This window comes from Grammomys surdaster, unplaced genomic scaffold (genome assembly GCF_004785775.1).
Source record: "Grammomys surdaster isolate TR1022 unplaced genomic scaffold, NIH_TR_1.0 63, whole genome shotgun sequence".
In the NCBI taxonomy this organism is placed as follows: Eukaryota; Metazoa; Chordata; class Mammalia; order Rodentia; family Muridae; genus Grammomys; species Grammomys surdaster.
This window is the reverse complement of record NW_021604565.1, coordinates 20,928,378-20,945,642: the sequence shown is the minus strand read 5'-3', so window position 1 is coordinate 20,945,642 and position 17,265 is coordinate 20,928,378. Positions and strand designations below refer to the sequence as shown.

Genomic DNA, 17,265 nt, shown 5'->3' with positions numbered 1-17,265 from the left:
AGTTGTACATGTGGGATATATACTTAGAACTCCATGCTGTTATTCCATATTTTGTATGGTTATAGATCTGATCTTTGTGTATTATTCACAATATACTAACATTTATTTCTCTATATAGCAGATGGATGGCTATTCTGTTGTAACAGGATGGAAAGGTCTATGTTGGCCAGGTAGTCTTTGTTAATTTTCCCAAAAATGATAAATTGCTACTTACTGTAAGACAATATGAATATTTAAAAATAGTTGCCTATTTCACTTTCCTACCTGTTATCTTAGACTCTTGGCTAGTTGAAGGCTGCTATATATTCTTATAGAATCTTGTCTATGTACACACAGATAAACTTGAATTGTGATGCTTCTGCTGTATGCTTTTAACCATTCTTTAGGTAACTATATTGTAACGACTCACACAGTTCAATCTAAAAATGATATATTGGATTCATTTTTAGTTACTTGCAGTGTTAATTGATTGTGCTCAAATATAATAAAGGAAGGCTGTAGCAGTATATTTCCCACCACATTAAACTCGGTATTTTGGGAGGAGCTAATGTGGGAGAAGTAAGGAGAGGAAGAGAAGGAAGAAGAGGAACTAGTGGAGAGGGAGGAGGAGAGAGGAGAAAATGGTAGTAAATGTAAGCGTATCGCCAGCAGTCTAAGGTAGTATATCTAGGTTAGGTATTGGGTAGCACTTCTAATTGTGTGGGCTCCTTGTTATTTGACCATTACCAAATATATAAAGCTATTGGATAATCCTTAAACATTAGAGTCTCATTTGTACTGGGTACCGCATGGATGGCGGGATGGTCTAGGCTCAGCCCAGCCTTGTGGAGACAGCATGGTAGATAGGCAGAGCCATCTCCCATGTTTACATCTAGTAGGTGCCAGGGCCTGTGTTCTGGCCTACCTAAGCTGGCAGCCTGAGTTGTGGCAGCAGCGATAACACACCACAGTTTGTGGCCTCAGGCCTTGCCTAGTCAGGAAGATGACTGATCCATACCACAAGACAGTTTGGGTGATGCTGTTTTAAAATATTACCCCAACAGAAGGTTGCTAAATATGCAATGCATCACACATTCATATTTTATGCTAAGTATTTAGAGTTGCTATGATGTATACAATGAAGAACTATATTTCATCCCTGAGTTCCAGCAAGAATGCAGTAGTGGAAATCTTGGGTCTGTTATGTGAAACCTAGTATTTCTCTGATATTTTTTGTGATGGGACAAATATTTTCAATTGTTTCTATAATACACAAGCTAGAGAATTTCAATAAATATTTTAGTACTTTATATTCAAGTGTGTGTAGTGTGGTTTATAAAGCAAACCTGTAAGGAAAGTGGTCAGGAACCCCCAAACTGTGTGATTTATCTTCATTCAGGTTCCAAAGAGCCTTGAAAGGTAAATATTTTTGTGTGTGTAAGCTATAGAAGGATACCTTCCAATACAGAAAGAGAGAAGGAACATAGAACATGCCTGACTGTGGTCTTCAGATAAGCTTCATTCTGATCTTATGAAAAGTTTTGGAAAGTGAATTGCATAGTAGAGATGTTGCTATCTCAAGATGATTCTCTAAAATCAGTCAGTTATTTTCCCTTTATTGTAAGAGTGGTAGTAATAAATTTTAATGCAGTGATTTCTATAATTACAATTGTGAAAGAGAGGGCCCATGTCTGTTATTGATCAACACTTAGAGCTTTTGAAGGCACTATTTGGCAAGGAAGTACTGGAGAATACTAACAATATCCACTAGAAATAAACTAAAGAAATGATAACTAAAATCACAATCCAATCTTCATGGCCTAGACATTAAAATTATACATAAAATCTGAAGACTTCAATCCCCACTAAATGAGCAGATGTTCAGATGTTAATTGTTTAATTAGAAGTGGCTCTGTTGAATAGAATCATCAAAACACAATAATATTAAATAAGTAAATGTTGGGCTGTCATGAACATCAAAGAATATGAAGCTGAGCTACTTATGGGACACTATTTCTCTGGGAGGATACCTATACAGTTATAGAACAGTGTTCCTTTATACACTGGCCAAGGACTTCTGACAGAAAACTTCTTTTCTTGGATATTGTCTTACACTTAAATTCCTGTTCCATGTGTCATAAGACAATATAAGGAATCAACTAGATTACTCTATAACCTGAAATCTATGGAATCATTTTCTGGTAATGTCTTGATACTAACTGATAAGTAAAAGGTCTCAGGTCCAAATTTCTATATAATTACAGTCTTTGCAATTAGAAGAACTGATGTGCAGTTCCCAAGCACATTTTTAGAGTGACTATGATAGGATATTTGGATAATAACAAGTAACAAAACTTGACAGAAAGAAATGATATAGTGATATCTCTTACACCTTTACAATGATTAGTGTAGCAACATTCATATAGAAAGCAGATGAAGGGCTGGTGAGATGGTTCAAGGATTAAGACCACTGACTGCTCTTTCAGACTGCAAATGAAACTACATCCCTGTGCTTTGTCTTTAGTAAAGATGTTACTGATGATTCATGAAAAATAATATGAGGACACATGCAGTAAAGCTCAGTTTTGAAAACAACTGAGGATGCTAAAATTTAAATTAAAGTCTGAATATTTATGAATATCACTTCCTTCTAGATAGTAGCAGTTATTTTAATGTAGTAATCCTTCCTCGGCTGTTTAACAGGAAACATAGTACAGAAAGTTAATAAAGAAAATAATGAGTTTTCATAATGATACCTTATATCAGGTCTATGTATAAATACTTTGGATTGTTCAACAGTGTCAATGAGTTGTACATTCTTCACATGGATTGGATGCTGTAAATCTTCGTTTAAAGGATTAGTAATGAATATCACATTAGTTTCTCCTGAACAAACATCCTTAAATCCAACAAATGTTGATCCTAAAACATAAATAATAAAAAAATAATTATCCTTCTCTAAAGAAAGACTTAAGGCTAGAATTATTTTATCCAATGAATTCTTTCTCATTGCTGTGAACATGGAGTTTTAGGTTGATATAGCAAAAGCATCTTCCATTATTTATGGTTGAGGATTGAATCTCAGTGCAACTGAAGAATGGATACAGAAAATGTGGTTCATTTACACAACGGAATTCAGCTTTTAAAATCAGGGACATCATGAATTTTTCAGGCAAATGGATGGAACTAGAAAATATCCTGAGTGAGGTAACCCAGATCCAAAATGATAGGCATGGGTGTACTTACTGATAAGTAATATTAGCCAAAATCCACAAAATACCCATGATGTACCCTGCAGTCCTAAAGAAGTTAAACAAGAAGTAAGGTCCAAGTGAAGATGCTTAAATCCTACTTAGAAAGGAAAACAAATGGGAGGCAGAGGAACGGAGGAGGAAGGGAGGTATGTAGGTCTGAGAGGGCGAAGGGGAATAGCGGACAGGATCAGGTGTTGGGAGAATCAGTAGAGCGGCCCAGAGGTTCAGGAGAATGAATAGAAATATTCAGATGGTGCTGATGAGGGCTGGAGAAATCTCTAAGAATTCCAAGAGACCTGGGATGAGGGAAACTCACAGGACTCAATGTGGGTAAACTTAACCGAAATGTCCAACAGTAGGGATATGGAATCTCAAGAGACCACCTCCAATAGCCAGACAGAACCCCCAGTGGATGGATGGAGTCTTGAACCCAACTACAAAAGTTTCGACCCAAAATTGCTCCTGTCTAAAAGAAATGAAGGAAAAAAATAGAGGAGACTGAAGTAATGACTGACAAATGAGTAGCTTAACATGAGATCCATCCCACTGGGTGGAGGGCACCAATCCCTGACACTACGTAGCTGATGCTACGTTGTGCTTAAAGACAGGAGCCTAGCATGGCTGTCTCTGAGAGTCTCTACCCAGGAGCTGACTAAGTCAGATGCAGATACCCACACCCAAGCATAGAATTGAGGTCAGGGGTCTCAATGGAAGAGTTACTGCAAGGACTGAAGGAACTGAAGGGGATGGTAACCCTACAAGAATAACAATAGTGCCAGCTAACCAGGACCTCTGGGAGCTCCTAGAGACTGAGCCACCAGTCAAAGGTCTGGTTGGACTGGTCCAAGGCCCCAGGCACATATATAGTAGAAGACTGCCTTTTCTGGCCTCAGTGGGAGAGGCCTAATCCTGCAGAGACCTGAAGGCCCCAGGATTGGGAGATAACCAGGAAGGGGCACTCTCTTAAAGGTGAAGGGGAGGAGGGATGAAGGGAGGACCAGGAGGGGGCAATATTTGAGATGTAATTAAATAGAATAATTTATAAAAAAAATAGAGGTCTAGGAAGATGGGTCAGGGGTACAAGTAGGTGGTCTGAAAGCATGAAAACCTCAGTTTGAATCCTTAGAATCCATGTAAATGACCATGCATGGCCGTTCGTGTCTTGTTAGGTCAGAGACAAGCAGGTCTTGCGCACCTGCTAGTCAGCCGCTTAGCTGAAACAGTGAGCTTTCATATCTGAAGGCAGTAAGACAGTGAATGACGGAGACTGGGGAAACATCCTGCTCTCTCTCACATTTGCCCTCATCCATACCCACATACAAACCTTCCTCATTCATCCCTTTACACATGTACAACACAAACCTACATGTAATTAACTTCACTAGGGAGCCATCCTTAAAATGTATTTCGAAATGAGATTTCTTTTACTGTCATTTTAAATTATATTCAGCAGGTTAATATAAAAATCAACTTAGATACATTCTACTAGCAATGAAGCATGATTAATTAGTAGGTGCTTTACAGATTCTTATAAACTCTGAGTACATTTGTGAAAGACTATACTTAAACTTGCCTGAGACATCCAAAAGGCCACTGATGGCATTGTAACTCATGATCCCAGCATGAGGCTTCCGTGGAGCCATGTTATGAGCTGAAGCAAATGTTGGCCAGCAAATCCCACTTCTCCCACCTTTTAGTAACAAGAAATAAATGAAAAGAAATTGCATATGCAGACACATCAAAATCAATACTCAGATTCCCAATTTTTACCTGATGGGGGCCTAGAACTTCGGTGTGCAGAGGTGAGTTCTACATCAGGACTGTCATTAGTTAAGATGTCAGAACAGTTAAACTCAGGGCTACTTCCAACAATTAATGAATTCTACCAAAAATAGCCAAAGAAGACAGTATTAATACTCACTCTTCCTAAGAGAAAAGCATAATAATACTGAACTGTATAGTAAGAAGAAACAAACTAAAAATTTTAAAAGTAGACTGCTCATTTAACAACGATTGAGAGAAAAAAACCATTGAGATTGGCAGCATCAACAGAAGTGAGTCTCAGATGAAAGCAGCGAGGAAGGCTAATATGCAAATAGTTGGACTAAATGAAATATTCTGTTTCTGTGATGATAGAAACACAGACATTTCCATCAATAGAAGAAATACAAAGTAGAGGTAGTGTTATCGGCATCTCTGTTGTTTCAGAAAAACCTTGGTGGAGAAGATGAAACTGCATGAACTGCCACAGATGTGTTGGTAAGAAGAGGTGAGAGAAGAAGACAGGGGGTAAGGAGAAGGGTTGTCACATGATCTCTAGAGACACCAAGGACATTATTATAATTAGACATTTAACAGTTTTACTAACTATCCTCATTGTCACCATTTCTTTGCATTCATTTCTTACCTTAATTTTTACTGTTTTACTGGAAATTTTGTGAGACAGAGAAGGTGGCATGTAGATCATTGAAAAGATGGCCATCCCATTGTTCACCAGGGTCACATTATAGATGTGCACGCTCTCCGTGGTCTGTAATACAAGACATAGTTTATATAGTGCTAAGATCAAGCATAAGAGAAAACACGCCATCAGCATTTTCCATCACATTTACCTGAAAATAAATTCCATAATCCCAGCATGTCCAAATGGTAAATCCTTGTATAAGAGAACAACCAGGAAGGCCATCCTGGTTCATGTAGATGCCATATAAACCCCCATGGGCTTCATTGTTAAACCAGTTTTCCATGGGGTTAGCCTGGCCTTGGAAGAAAATATGGAACCAGAGGTAATATTACAAGGAATGTTTTATAGTTTCAATCATCACTACAAATGAATTATAAGAAAAAGTTTATAGAAGTTTTAGAAAATTATAGATTTATGTTTTTGCACATATCAAAGAAGTGCTGCTTGAAGCTATTCGAGATTTAAATCTCTAATTTGACCATAATCATGAATTAGTTAAATCTTTTGATATGGTGGTTTATATCTTCAAAATATAGTTTGGGAAAAAATAGGCCTAAATGAAATTGTTTTTGAGTAGACAAAGATGAATTCTATAATCTTAAATATATATAACATTAACTAGAACATGAGCAAAGGAGCAGAACTTTATGATAAATATATAATTTCTTCTTAAGGCTGTTATACATTATGCTCCAGTGAAAGAAATGCAACACTAAATGGAATACGAAATTTTCAGATAAAGTTCCATTTATAAAATATTCTTTAACTTTCTTTAGGTTGAAGCAGACACTTGCCTCTCCCCCACCCCTTTTGCATGCATGTGTGTGTGCACATGTTTGCATGAAGGTGAAAATTTCCATGTGTGTGGGTTGATGTGTGTGTGGGAGCATATGTGTATGTATGTGGAGAGCAGTGGATGACATTGGCTGTCCTCCAGGATCATTCTCCACATTATATTGAGACAAGATCTCTCACTTGAATGCACAGCTTGCTAATTTTGACAGATTAACTATCTTTCTCACAGCATCCTATCTCTGTGGATGTTCAGAATAGGAACTCTGGTCCTCATGCTTGTATAGCAAGTGTTTTAACCTCTAAACTAATTTTACAAGTCTTATTTTCCTTTATGATCTGGCAGTAATTTACGTACATTCTTAAAACATAAAGAAACTATAAAATTATGTAATAATGAATGTCAAATCACATCAGTCCCTTGTTTACACTTTCCATAAATTTTCTTGGTTTGTTTAGTACAAAGTTTGTCTATGTAGATTCAAATGCCACACTCATTTTCATTTTCTTTCCTTCACAAAACATTATACCCAAACAATAACCAAAAAATTGTCTATACTGTTCAGCACCTTGCACACTCGTCACTTGGAAATATCCTGAAAATTTCTTCATCATTTTCAGCTTTATTTTCAGAATTGCTTGTGTTCTAATGTTTGTCTTTTTTCTACTACTCTAACTGTTGAGGAACACAAGATGGCTTGTAGGGCTGCGTGTCTGCCTAGCTGCTGGGGTGCCCAAGCATGGAGCACTGCTGGCAAGCAGCTCAGGGGAGGCAGAACACAGTCTGTGATGGGGATTCCAGCCCCCTGTTATCCAAGGTGAGAAACAGTGAGGTCTGGGAAAGATACTGTGGTTCCCAGTCTCCTGTGTATCCAGATGCTGCTGGAGACTGCAGGGAGTTGGGAACGGTGTGCTGCAGGTCCTCTGTCTGTGAGCCCAGGACAGGACAGAATCCAGTTTGGTTCTATGAGAGTACAGAGGGCCTGGCAGAGAGAAGGACTTTTCCAGGAGATTTAGGAGTGACTCTATACAAGCCATTTTTATAGATGGAAAGACAGTTATTAGCTATGTTTCCAGAAATGGGTACTCCAAGTAAATCAACACCCGATGTTAGTAGACACTGTCAGATATCTTATGCAGGGGTCATTTTTTATTCAGAAATATGTAAATATTCCTGAGTCCTTAAAAGCTCATCAAAAGACTAAGTATTTGATTAGTTATTATTCATTAATATAGGGAGGCAATGTATATGAAAAGTCTGTTCTTTGAATTTTTCATGTTTGTGGCTTTTAATGTATAATCATTGGGCATTTGTTCTAGATCAGGAGGGACACAATATCATATCTATAGAGTAATTTATCTACACATGTAGACATGATGGTTTGGAGTGGGACAAGGTTCTCACTCTTATTTTTTTAATAATTTATTTATTTTTTCTTAAATCGTAACTCATTCACACAGTGGTTATAAACACAGAAAGGCAGGATGTGGGGAAGGGGATGACACTGGAGTGTGGATGTTCAGGGGGAATACATATATCTTTCGGTTCTCACTCTTCTAATACTCACGGAATCAAGAAGTGAATTTGGGGATAATAACATTAGAAATAAAAAGTTTTCTTAAAAGTGGACCTGAAGATTGTAGGTATAGCTCAGAGGTAAGAGCACTTTCTCTGGGTTCACAGGATCCTGAATACATTCCCAGTAAAACACACACACACACACTCACACACCCCAAGTGGATGGTTCTGAAACCATGTCCCTTGTGTTAGACTTTAAAAGGAGGAGATACTATATATCAAAATGACAAATTATAACCACTAATTTCCATGACTTGGACAAGTTTTTCAATCGTTTTGGCAATTCCATGTGAAAGGACTCACTTGAGCATGGTTCACCATCAATGCGGTATCCTACTCTTCCAAATCCAGCAACTATGTTATTTTGTAAGACTGTATTGGTGCCTCTGTTTATCTGGTACAGTAACAAATTAAATGCTTAGAGTTAGTCTAGTATACACTTATACAAGAAATATAAGTATTTGACAACCTATAGGAAAATCCTTATTATTTTTCTTTAATTACAATAACTCATCCTAATCAAATATATATCACAAATGTAAACACATTATGTGTTTCCTTTTGAAGTGCTGGAAACTGTACTCTGTGCTTTATATGCTAGTTCTCTACCACTAAATTAAAACTCAAGTCTCATAGTAAGTATTTTTTTTTAAGTTCATTAACTTCTGCAACTGCTTTGCTTTATCAGATCATCAATACCTAAGGAAGAAATCTTGCTCAAATTTGAGAGTTTCAACTTTCACAGAATTGATGTTCATGTTATAATTATTCAAAATTATGAAGATGTTTTCCCTACCTCAATTGCTGCGTGCCAAAGTGTCGAACTCAAGTCTTTTCTGTTCTGGTAGGTTCCTGGCCAAACTGAAAGGGTGACCAAATTTCCGCGTACTTTGTTGGCATCCCCCCATATTCTTATGCCTGATTTTTAAAATAGACAGCAAAAGACATGTTCATTTTATAATTGATACTATGAATGTTGTCTTTCATTTTTTCTGCAAAGTTATTTTTTTCTAGTATGAGACTTGAAAGGGTCCCCTTATTCCTTTTGTATTGTACTTCCTCTTATAAAAAACTAGCTAAATTAGAATATTCTAGATACTTGTCAAATTAGTTGCCTTTTGGGCTTCACCTCAGATTTTAATAAACGTATGCATAACATTTGTATACATTAAATGACCTTGTAGTATACTTCATATGATAGAAATGAAAAAACATATTGTATATAATTTTTAATTAAAATGACCTTACTTTTGGATAATCTTTATGCTTGACAAATAAGGAGTATCTTAAAGGTCACATCAATTAGCAGACTCACTTGCCCAGTGGGTAAGCTTGCTTGCCTCAAAGCCTGGCTACCTAAGTTCCATTCTTGGAACCCATATAGTAACGGAAAGAGTAAATAGACTTTGTAACGTTGTCCTCTGACCTCCACATGCATGGTATGGCATGGATGCCTTATTTCATACACACACAATAATAAATAAACACATTTAAAATGTATGATAAAGTCATAGTAATTAAAAATTTTAGATCACTTGATATTACGTTTATGAGTGTTTTGCCTGTAGGTATGGATGAGCACCACGTATATGTCTGGTGCCTGTAGAAGTCAGAGGAGGGTATCAGATCTCTTGGATTGGAAAGATTGTAAGCCACCATGTTGGGTCTAGGAATCCAAGGGCCCTCTGCAAGAGCAACAAATGTTTTTAACCACTGAAGCTTCTTTCCAGCCTAAGTCATAGTAATTGCAAAGATTGGTGATTAGATAACTCATATTAGGTTCAGGTCTATACTGTTTGACAGTACATCCACAGGTGGCTATTTGAATGGAAATTAAATTTAATTAAGTAAAATTAAAATACAAATTCAGTTCCACATTTGCTTGAGCTACAATTTAAAAGTTCATTAGGTAAAAGTGGCTTAGTGATTATCTTATTAGACAGCACAGACAGACCATTTCCACCCTCATTGAAGGCCAACTAAATAGCCTTGCCATAGATTCCACAGTAAGATTGCCTTGGAGGATGCAGTATGTAAACTACAATGTTATCATGTTACCTTCTCCTACTGTAAAGTAGATGATGTTATCATCTATGTCCACCCCATCAGTCCCAAACACACCAATTGCTGGGGAGAAGCCATGATGAAATGCACAACCTCGAATGTACGACAAGCCATGGTCTTGGATCTAGGGAATAGTTGGGTTAGATGAACATTTTTAATAACAAAATTTGAATACATATAAAGAAAAATTTTAATAATGTGATTTTTAGTAAACAAGTCTTGATCATATACATATACTGTTCCTTAAATGAGATGATTTTTCTGTAATCTTTTAATCACAGAAGATTTTCATGTTATGAGTTTATGATTAAATAAAGTAAAAAACCATATGGGCATCCTCAGACAGAGTTATTAATTTAACAGGCTGGCAAGCTGAGGATGGGTACGAATCTCACAGAGCCTAACCAACCTAAGACAGAAGACCCACAATGGGTAAGGAAAGCATTCTTGTCAGAATGACCTAAGACAGACTCACTCTTGTTTATGAAATAAAAGGTGGGAGACATGGAGAGCTTTGGGGCTGCTTGGCAGGAATCTGACATTGGCCAAGGACAAGGAAGTGGGCTTCAGGCAGGAATCTGACATTAGGCTAGAACAAAAAAGTAATTTCAGGCAGGAATCTAGATCTTAGGCTAGAAAAAAGAAGTAGACTTCAGGCATGAAAATGACTTTGGGCTAGGACAAGGAAGTTGGATCAAATATTTTGGTCATCCTGATAAGCCCTTAGAAACAGTGATCATGGGAGTGTTCACAGAACTTTGTTTATTGCTTTGCTTGTTCTTTGACTACTTATGTTTATTGTCTTACTTGTTCTTTGACTATTTGCATCTATTATATTGCTAGTTCCTCAATGGTATAAAAGCAGATTGGGGGAAAAAAACCATATGTGCATGTTAAATTGAGATTAAATTTTTCTCAAGTGTTTTTTCTGTGTGTTTGCATTTTTCTTATCACCCTTAAGAAGACAATGTAATAAATGTGTTTAATGGTACAGTTAAATTGTTAGTAATGATTTTTAAAAATTGAATAATTAGTTGGCAGTGGTGGCACAGGCCTTTAATACCAGCACTCAGGATGCAGAGTTCAGCAGATCTCTGTTGAGGCCAGCCTTATGTACAGAGTGAGTTTTAGGGCAGCTAGGACAGCCAATGTGACAAAAGCACAAAAACTCTGTCTCAAAAAATCCAAACAAACAAACAAAAAACTGAACAACTTCCTCCACCACACTCCAACCTAAATAATAACACTCCAGGTAAGGATCATAATCCAAATGAGTCAGTGAATATGTCAGAAGTATCAAATTTAAAAACATTTTTTGTATTTATTAATTTACTCTCTTTCTCCCTTATTTGTGTGAGTGCATATATGTGTGCATGTGTGTGCGTGTGTGCATGTGTGTTTGCATGTTATCATGTTATAACACATGCATGAAAGTCAGAGGATAGCTTCTGAAAGTCAGTCCTCTCCTTATACCATGTTGCTCCTAGGGATTGAATTCAGGTTGCCAGTCTTGGTGGAAAGCACATATACTTGCTGAGCCATACATATTGCAGGCTCAAGAGATTTCAATTTCAACCCCTAAAACATTAGTTTTATTTCTCCTAAAAAATACCAAAACATTTTCGAGACAGGGTTTCTCTGTGTAGCCCTGGCTGTCCTGGAACTCACTCTGTAGACCAGGCTGGCCTCGAACTCAGAAATCCGCCCGCCTCTGCCCTCCCAAGTGCTGGGATTAAAGGCGTGTGCTACCACTGCCCGGCAATTTCTTCCCCTTTTTCCTGGATCTGTAGATGCAGATATTTAAACGAGATCGGGTGCGTTCAGGGTGGTATGGCCATAGACGATGCAGATTTTTAGAACTGCTTGTCTTTTGAGAAACATAAGCAACACTCACTTAGAAGAAGTTGTTCTTAGTGTCTGAAAAGTAAAATTGACCTGTGATACAGTGCAGTAGGTACGTGTGCTATCCACCAAGACTGACAGCCTGGGGTCAATCCCCAGGAGCACAATGGTATAAGGAGAGAACTGAGTCCCAAAAGCTTCTTCTGACCTTCATGTGCTATAACACACACCGTTCAATTCTATTACTTTTCCCATGGCCTTATTGACCTTAAATAAGCAAAACATGATTGAACTGTGATCTATTCAAGTTGATGTGCAACAGAGCCAAGTGCATTTCCTTATATTAGAAGATATATTTATCAACCTGAATATATAGGCATCTGGTAAAGTAATATTTAAAATACAGATATTATCCTTTGAACATATATTAAAACTAAAACACAAACCCATCATAGGTTAAGCAATGCAAGTAAAGGATATATGAGTTAAGATAGACACTATAAAGAGAGTTGTTTTTCCAGTTTAAGTCTGTCATGGGTTTTTAAGCTTTTTGTGGTAAGCATATAAAAAAGTAAGTGATAGTGAGCGGGTACAAAGATGCAGAGACGTTGGATCTGGATCAGTGCTTGCTTGAGGACTTGCTTGACCTTTAGGTGTGTGATGTACTTTATTTGCAGGGATTTTTTAACAATAATGTATTTACTTTTACTTCATATGTATTGGAGTTTTGCCTGCATGTATATCTGTATGAGGATTTCAGGTGCTTTGCAACTGGAGTTACAGACAGTTGTGAGCTGCCACATGAGTTCTGGAAATTGATCCAAGTTCTCTGGAAGTGCTCTAAAATGATGAGCCATCTCTTCAGTCCCCATTTGTAGGATGTTTTAGAATAAATTTTTTTATTCATGAAGGATATTTTATAATGATATAAAAAAATTAAAGCACAAACCTGTCCCAGGTTAAGAAATGTCACAGCATATCTTGGGTCTGTGCTATCCCTGTAGCCTTCTTGACCACTGTGATAAAATTCCACATTACTGATTCTTGCATTTCCTGAGGGAGTAGATGGTTAAAAGAAAATATCCTAAAATGAATAAAATAAATACTTGAAAAGCTATATAAAACTACTCATGTTCTTCATGGGGACCTTAATTTTCTTTGCTCCTTTACTTCAAATGAAACAATATTTCTTAATCTTTTATCCATTGGTTTTGCTCTTAGATTTTATGTCCTATAGCTTCTTTTCCTTGTAAAGTTAGAAAATTTAAATTATATAGATTTAACATTTATCTAAAATATATAATGACTCTTTGAAAAATCACAAACCATTGCAATATCTTAGATTCTTTTTTGTTCTTTCTTTTGTATTATTTATTTATGGTTATATCTAAAGGACAAATTTTCTACTTTAGGGTAATATAGCTTTGCTATGAAAGCACCTAAGGCATGGATATAATTTATCTGATGTTTCAATCTTGTTCCTATAAAGAGCTTTTATTATGAGAATTCAATTTCAGAAACTCTTTTGGCATGTGCATTGCCACTCCTGTCAGTCAGTTTGTCATAGTACCACTGAGGGGCAAGAAATGTTGTAATGACAGTAGTAGTGATCTATAAAAGATTACTCTGTGACAAGTTCTCAAGTTTTCAGAAGTCCTGGAAACTGACTAGATGCATTAGGTCCATCTAGATCCAAGCTTATATAACTAGGGTTGTTTACAGAAATGACTGATCTTTAATTTCAGAAGAACTACAAGAAATGTTTGGATATTGAAGAATAAAGACTCAAAATTGAAGAATGAAGACTCAAAGATATTAACTAATTTGTAAAGAATTTATGACTCTAAATGGAAAGGTTACTAAGATACATAATGGGGCATTTGAATATAAATGAAACAATCACAATGGGCTAGAGCAGAGTAAGTATGTTTAAATGCATTGCTCTTGAAGCTAACAAATAACAAAACAATGTTCTTATTAGGCTAGAGATGACTTAGTAAGTAAAATTCTGAACATGATGCATAAAGTCCTGATTTCTATCCCCTAGAACACATTTAAAAAGTCATGTGTGGTGACTGTGTCTTGATAATTCCAGTGCTGGAGAGGTGAGACAAGGGGTCCCATGAGGACTACCAGCCAAACAGTCTTACCCATAGTTCAGAGTCCTTGTCTCAAAAAATAAGGTGGAGAACAGTTGAGGGAGATACCTGATGTTGAACTCTGGCTTCCAAATGCACATGCATTACCTATGTTTGTACACACATGGACATGCATGTGTGAACAAGCTCATGCACACACATGTGCATTCACACAGAAGTACACAGACGCAGACAGACAGACAGACACACACACACACATACACACACCGAAATACACACACAGGAGATTGTCTTTGAAGTATTCTGGAGAATCAATTCAATAGTCTATATGAGATGAGATGAGAGTCAACAAACCATAAGGCTTAAAGAAGCTTAAAAAGAAACATTTTCGTTTCTTACAAACGAGGAGGGAATAACAGAGTTAAAATGCTACCAGATAAAACAAGATTGGATAGAACTGGAACGTTGATAGAGACAATGACGGCATTAGAATTTACTACACTGCTTTTCTCTGTGTTTGGTATATTTGAAGTTTTTCTTAAACACAGGAGATGTTATGAAATAATTTCCATTTGGCTAGTGAAAAATCTGGCTATCAATTAACTCCATTTCTGGTTTGGTAATTCTTACTGTCTATGAAGATGAAATAAATAGTTAATAATGTTACACTTCAGAGAGGAGTAATACATGGAATATATAGCCACACTTGGAGTTCTGTTTTTCTGTGTGGTCCTACGGAGAAGTGAGAATTATAAGTACAGGAGACTATGTTATATGTCACTTGAGAAAAAAATAGACTGAACTTATACTAACCCTTAAATGTCATCATGCTTCCAGTGAATGAGCCAACTAGGATCCGTGCACCAAAAGAGTCCTTGGACCAAACCGAGTAATCCTCACCAACTATTTTGATGTTCCTACTCAGTATCCCGACATCAGCTGATAATGTGTAGCTCTGACTTGTTTCAGGGATCCACTGTTTTTCAGCTGCAACCAGACAAATAAGTCATTGTCAGTATTAGGAAACATTTATATATTAGTTCCTTTACACTCTGTAAGGTAAACAACTTTCTAACATGCCAAATGTTGACACAAATACATAAACCGAACAGATTACTGCTTAAACAGAGATAAATGGCAAACTGAAACTAAGATATTGTTTTATTTAGATACTAATGAATCCAAGATATAGCATCTCTTTAAAATAAAAGATTTTTAAATTAGAAATTAAGGAGCTACTGCTTTTCTCCCCCCTTAACAGTTTTATACTTTTGTAAAATCTATGAAGCACAATGTGAAAAAAAACTGATATTGGTTTTCCTTAGACTAACTTAATTCAGTCAATATATCTATTTTCAATAGAATCAGAGTTCCTGAAAACAGCATAATTTTGTTCTTCTTTTTGACTAAAAAAAATTTAACACATATATACCATGTTTTCCATAACCATTCTTCTGTTGATGAACACCTAGACTTGGTTAAGGGCTTAATTCCTATGAATAGTGAATATTTTAAGATAATATGTGAGAAATAGATTCAAGGTACATTGTATACTTTTATAAAACATCCTTATGTAACACAGTATTATAAACAATGAATACATGCTAATGAAAATAAAAAATGATGGGAACAGACAATACTTACGATTATTTTAAGAGTTACAGTTTAATACTCATTGAAGGTATATTTGCAATTATATTAAGTTATACATGAAAACATTATCGCAGTGCAATTTGAAATGCTAGTTTTAATTTTAATCAGTGAGGAGACAGAGTTATTTAAGGACTGTTGCCCTAGGCTCTGAGTAGAATTTTCAAGGAATAGATAGTATTTTTTGCAGCTTCTAGACCTGGTATGATTCTACATTTATATGCATGTTGCCTATGAATTAGAATTCTGTATAAATATATAGTTGTGTATCAGACACAATTTATATCTTTTTTTGTTTTATTACGGTATGTTTATGGGTGTTTTGTTTGCATGTATGTCTGAGCACCACTTTGAATGTCTCTGTGCATTCAAGGGCCAGAAGAGGGTGTTAGGTCCACTGAAACTGGAGTTATAGGTGGTTATGAGTCACTGTGTGGATGTTGGGAATCACATCCCAGACTTCTGGAAAATAACATTAACTGCTGAGCCATCTCTCTGACTTCTGGATAAAAGTTTTTAGAATTCCATGATATATCAAGAATTACTTGGAAACTTAGGAAAAAAAGGCATGGATATACTCTATAGACTGTCATTTAAATGGTCTTTGTGAAATATTTGCTGAATGAGTGAGTGAACAGATAAAGAATACATACGGCAAAGGTTATTGGATGGCAACACATAAACAGTAGGATCCGCTGATACCAAAGCCAACTATTCTGTCAAAATATTTGTGAAGTTTAATCAAAGAATTATAGTTGCAGGGTACATAACTAAAATATGACCATTTCCAGACACTTTAATTATATACCCGTTTGGTTAAAGAGCAGCCACTTACCAAGGTGAGTGTAGGAAAGGCTATCATTGAGGATGAGAATTTTGTGCCCATGTAGAATTTTAGCAATCCTTCTGATCTCTGTCTGATGCAAATCATAGCTTGTGGTAGTTACCACAATATCTTCTCCCTCCTTAGGAAAATCCAAGTGCCAAATGCAAGAGTAATTTTAAAAGTAGGTTTATGATTCTTAGTAACAATCAGTAAGGTATTCTAAATTTATATCTTAGTAGCAATTGGGGTACTACATGAAGTAATAAACTATACATCTAGATCTCTAACAATAAATATGCCTTGTTGATGTTAAGAACTTTAGAGTATGACATCTGTCCAAGTACTATGACACATACACAACCCCGAGACCACAAATACATGTATGCCATGTCCTCTACCTTCAACCTCTAACTCCACACAGAAACACACACACAATGAATAAATAAAATGCAGAAGAGGATAAATTATGAAGTTACTATTTGTATTCTACTATTCTCTCATTGAGCATAGGCATCACTTAGTATCAATGTGCTTCAAAGTTTGTTTTTTTCCTAAGTGTTAAACATTTAACATCAAAACTAACAAGTGATGAGGTGACCAAGATAAAAGTAAAATGTATTTAAAATAATTCTACTGTCTTTTTGCAGGAAATTTACAATTTACAAATATTAAAACCAACAAGTTTCATATTTTCCTTTTATTACTAAGGTGCCAAT

General features: G+C 36.2%; 1 protein-coding gene across 1 annotated transcript in view; it reads right to left on the bottom strand.

Moving 5' to 3' along the window:
- Pkhd1l1 (PKHD1 like 1) overlaps nucleotides 1–17,265 on the bottom strand; it is a 145,187-nt gene that overhangs the window by 23,308 nt on the left and 104,614 nt on the right. Inside the window, exons 58-68 of the mRNA XM_028766440.1 lie at nucleotides 16,559–16,688; nucleotides 14,887–15,060; nucleotides 12,924–13,027; nucleotides 10,127–10,256; nucleotides 8,865–8,986; nucleotides 8,372–8,462; nucleotides 5,846–5,994; nucleotides 5,641–5,763; nucleotides 5,004–5,115; nucleotides 4,807–4,923; nucleotides 2,736–2,901 (exon numbers count right to left, since the gene is read on the bottom strand). Of these exons, the coding sequence (XP_028622273.1) occupies nucleotides 2,736–2,901; nucleotides 4,807–4,923; nucleotides 5,004–5,115; nucleotides 5,641–5,763; nucleotides 5,846–5,994; nucleotides 8,372–8,462; nucleotides 8,865–8,986; nucleotides 10,127–10,256; nucleotides 12,924–13,027; nucleotides 14,887–15,060; nucleotides 16,559–16,688 (1,418 nt within the window). The remainder of the gene's footprint in view (nucleotides 1–2,735; nucleotides 2,902–4,806; nucleotides 4,924–5,003; nucleotides 5,116–5,640; nucleotides 5,764–5,845; nucleotides 5,995–8,371; nucleotides 8,463–8,864; nucleotides 8,987–10,126; nucleotides 10,257–12,923; nucleotides 13,028–14,886; nucleotides 15,061–16,558; nucleotides 16,689–17,265) is intronic.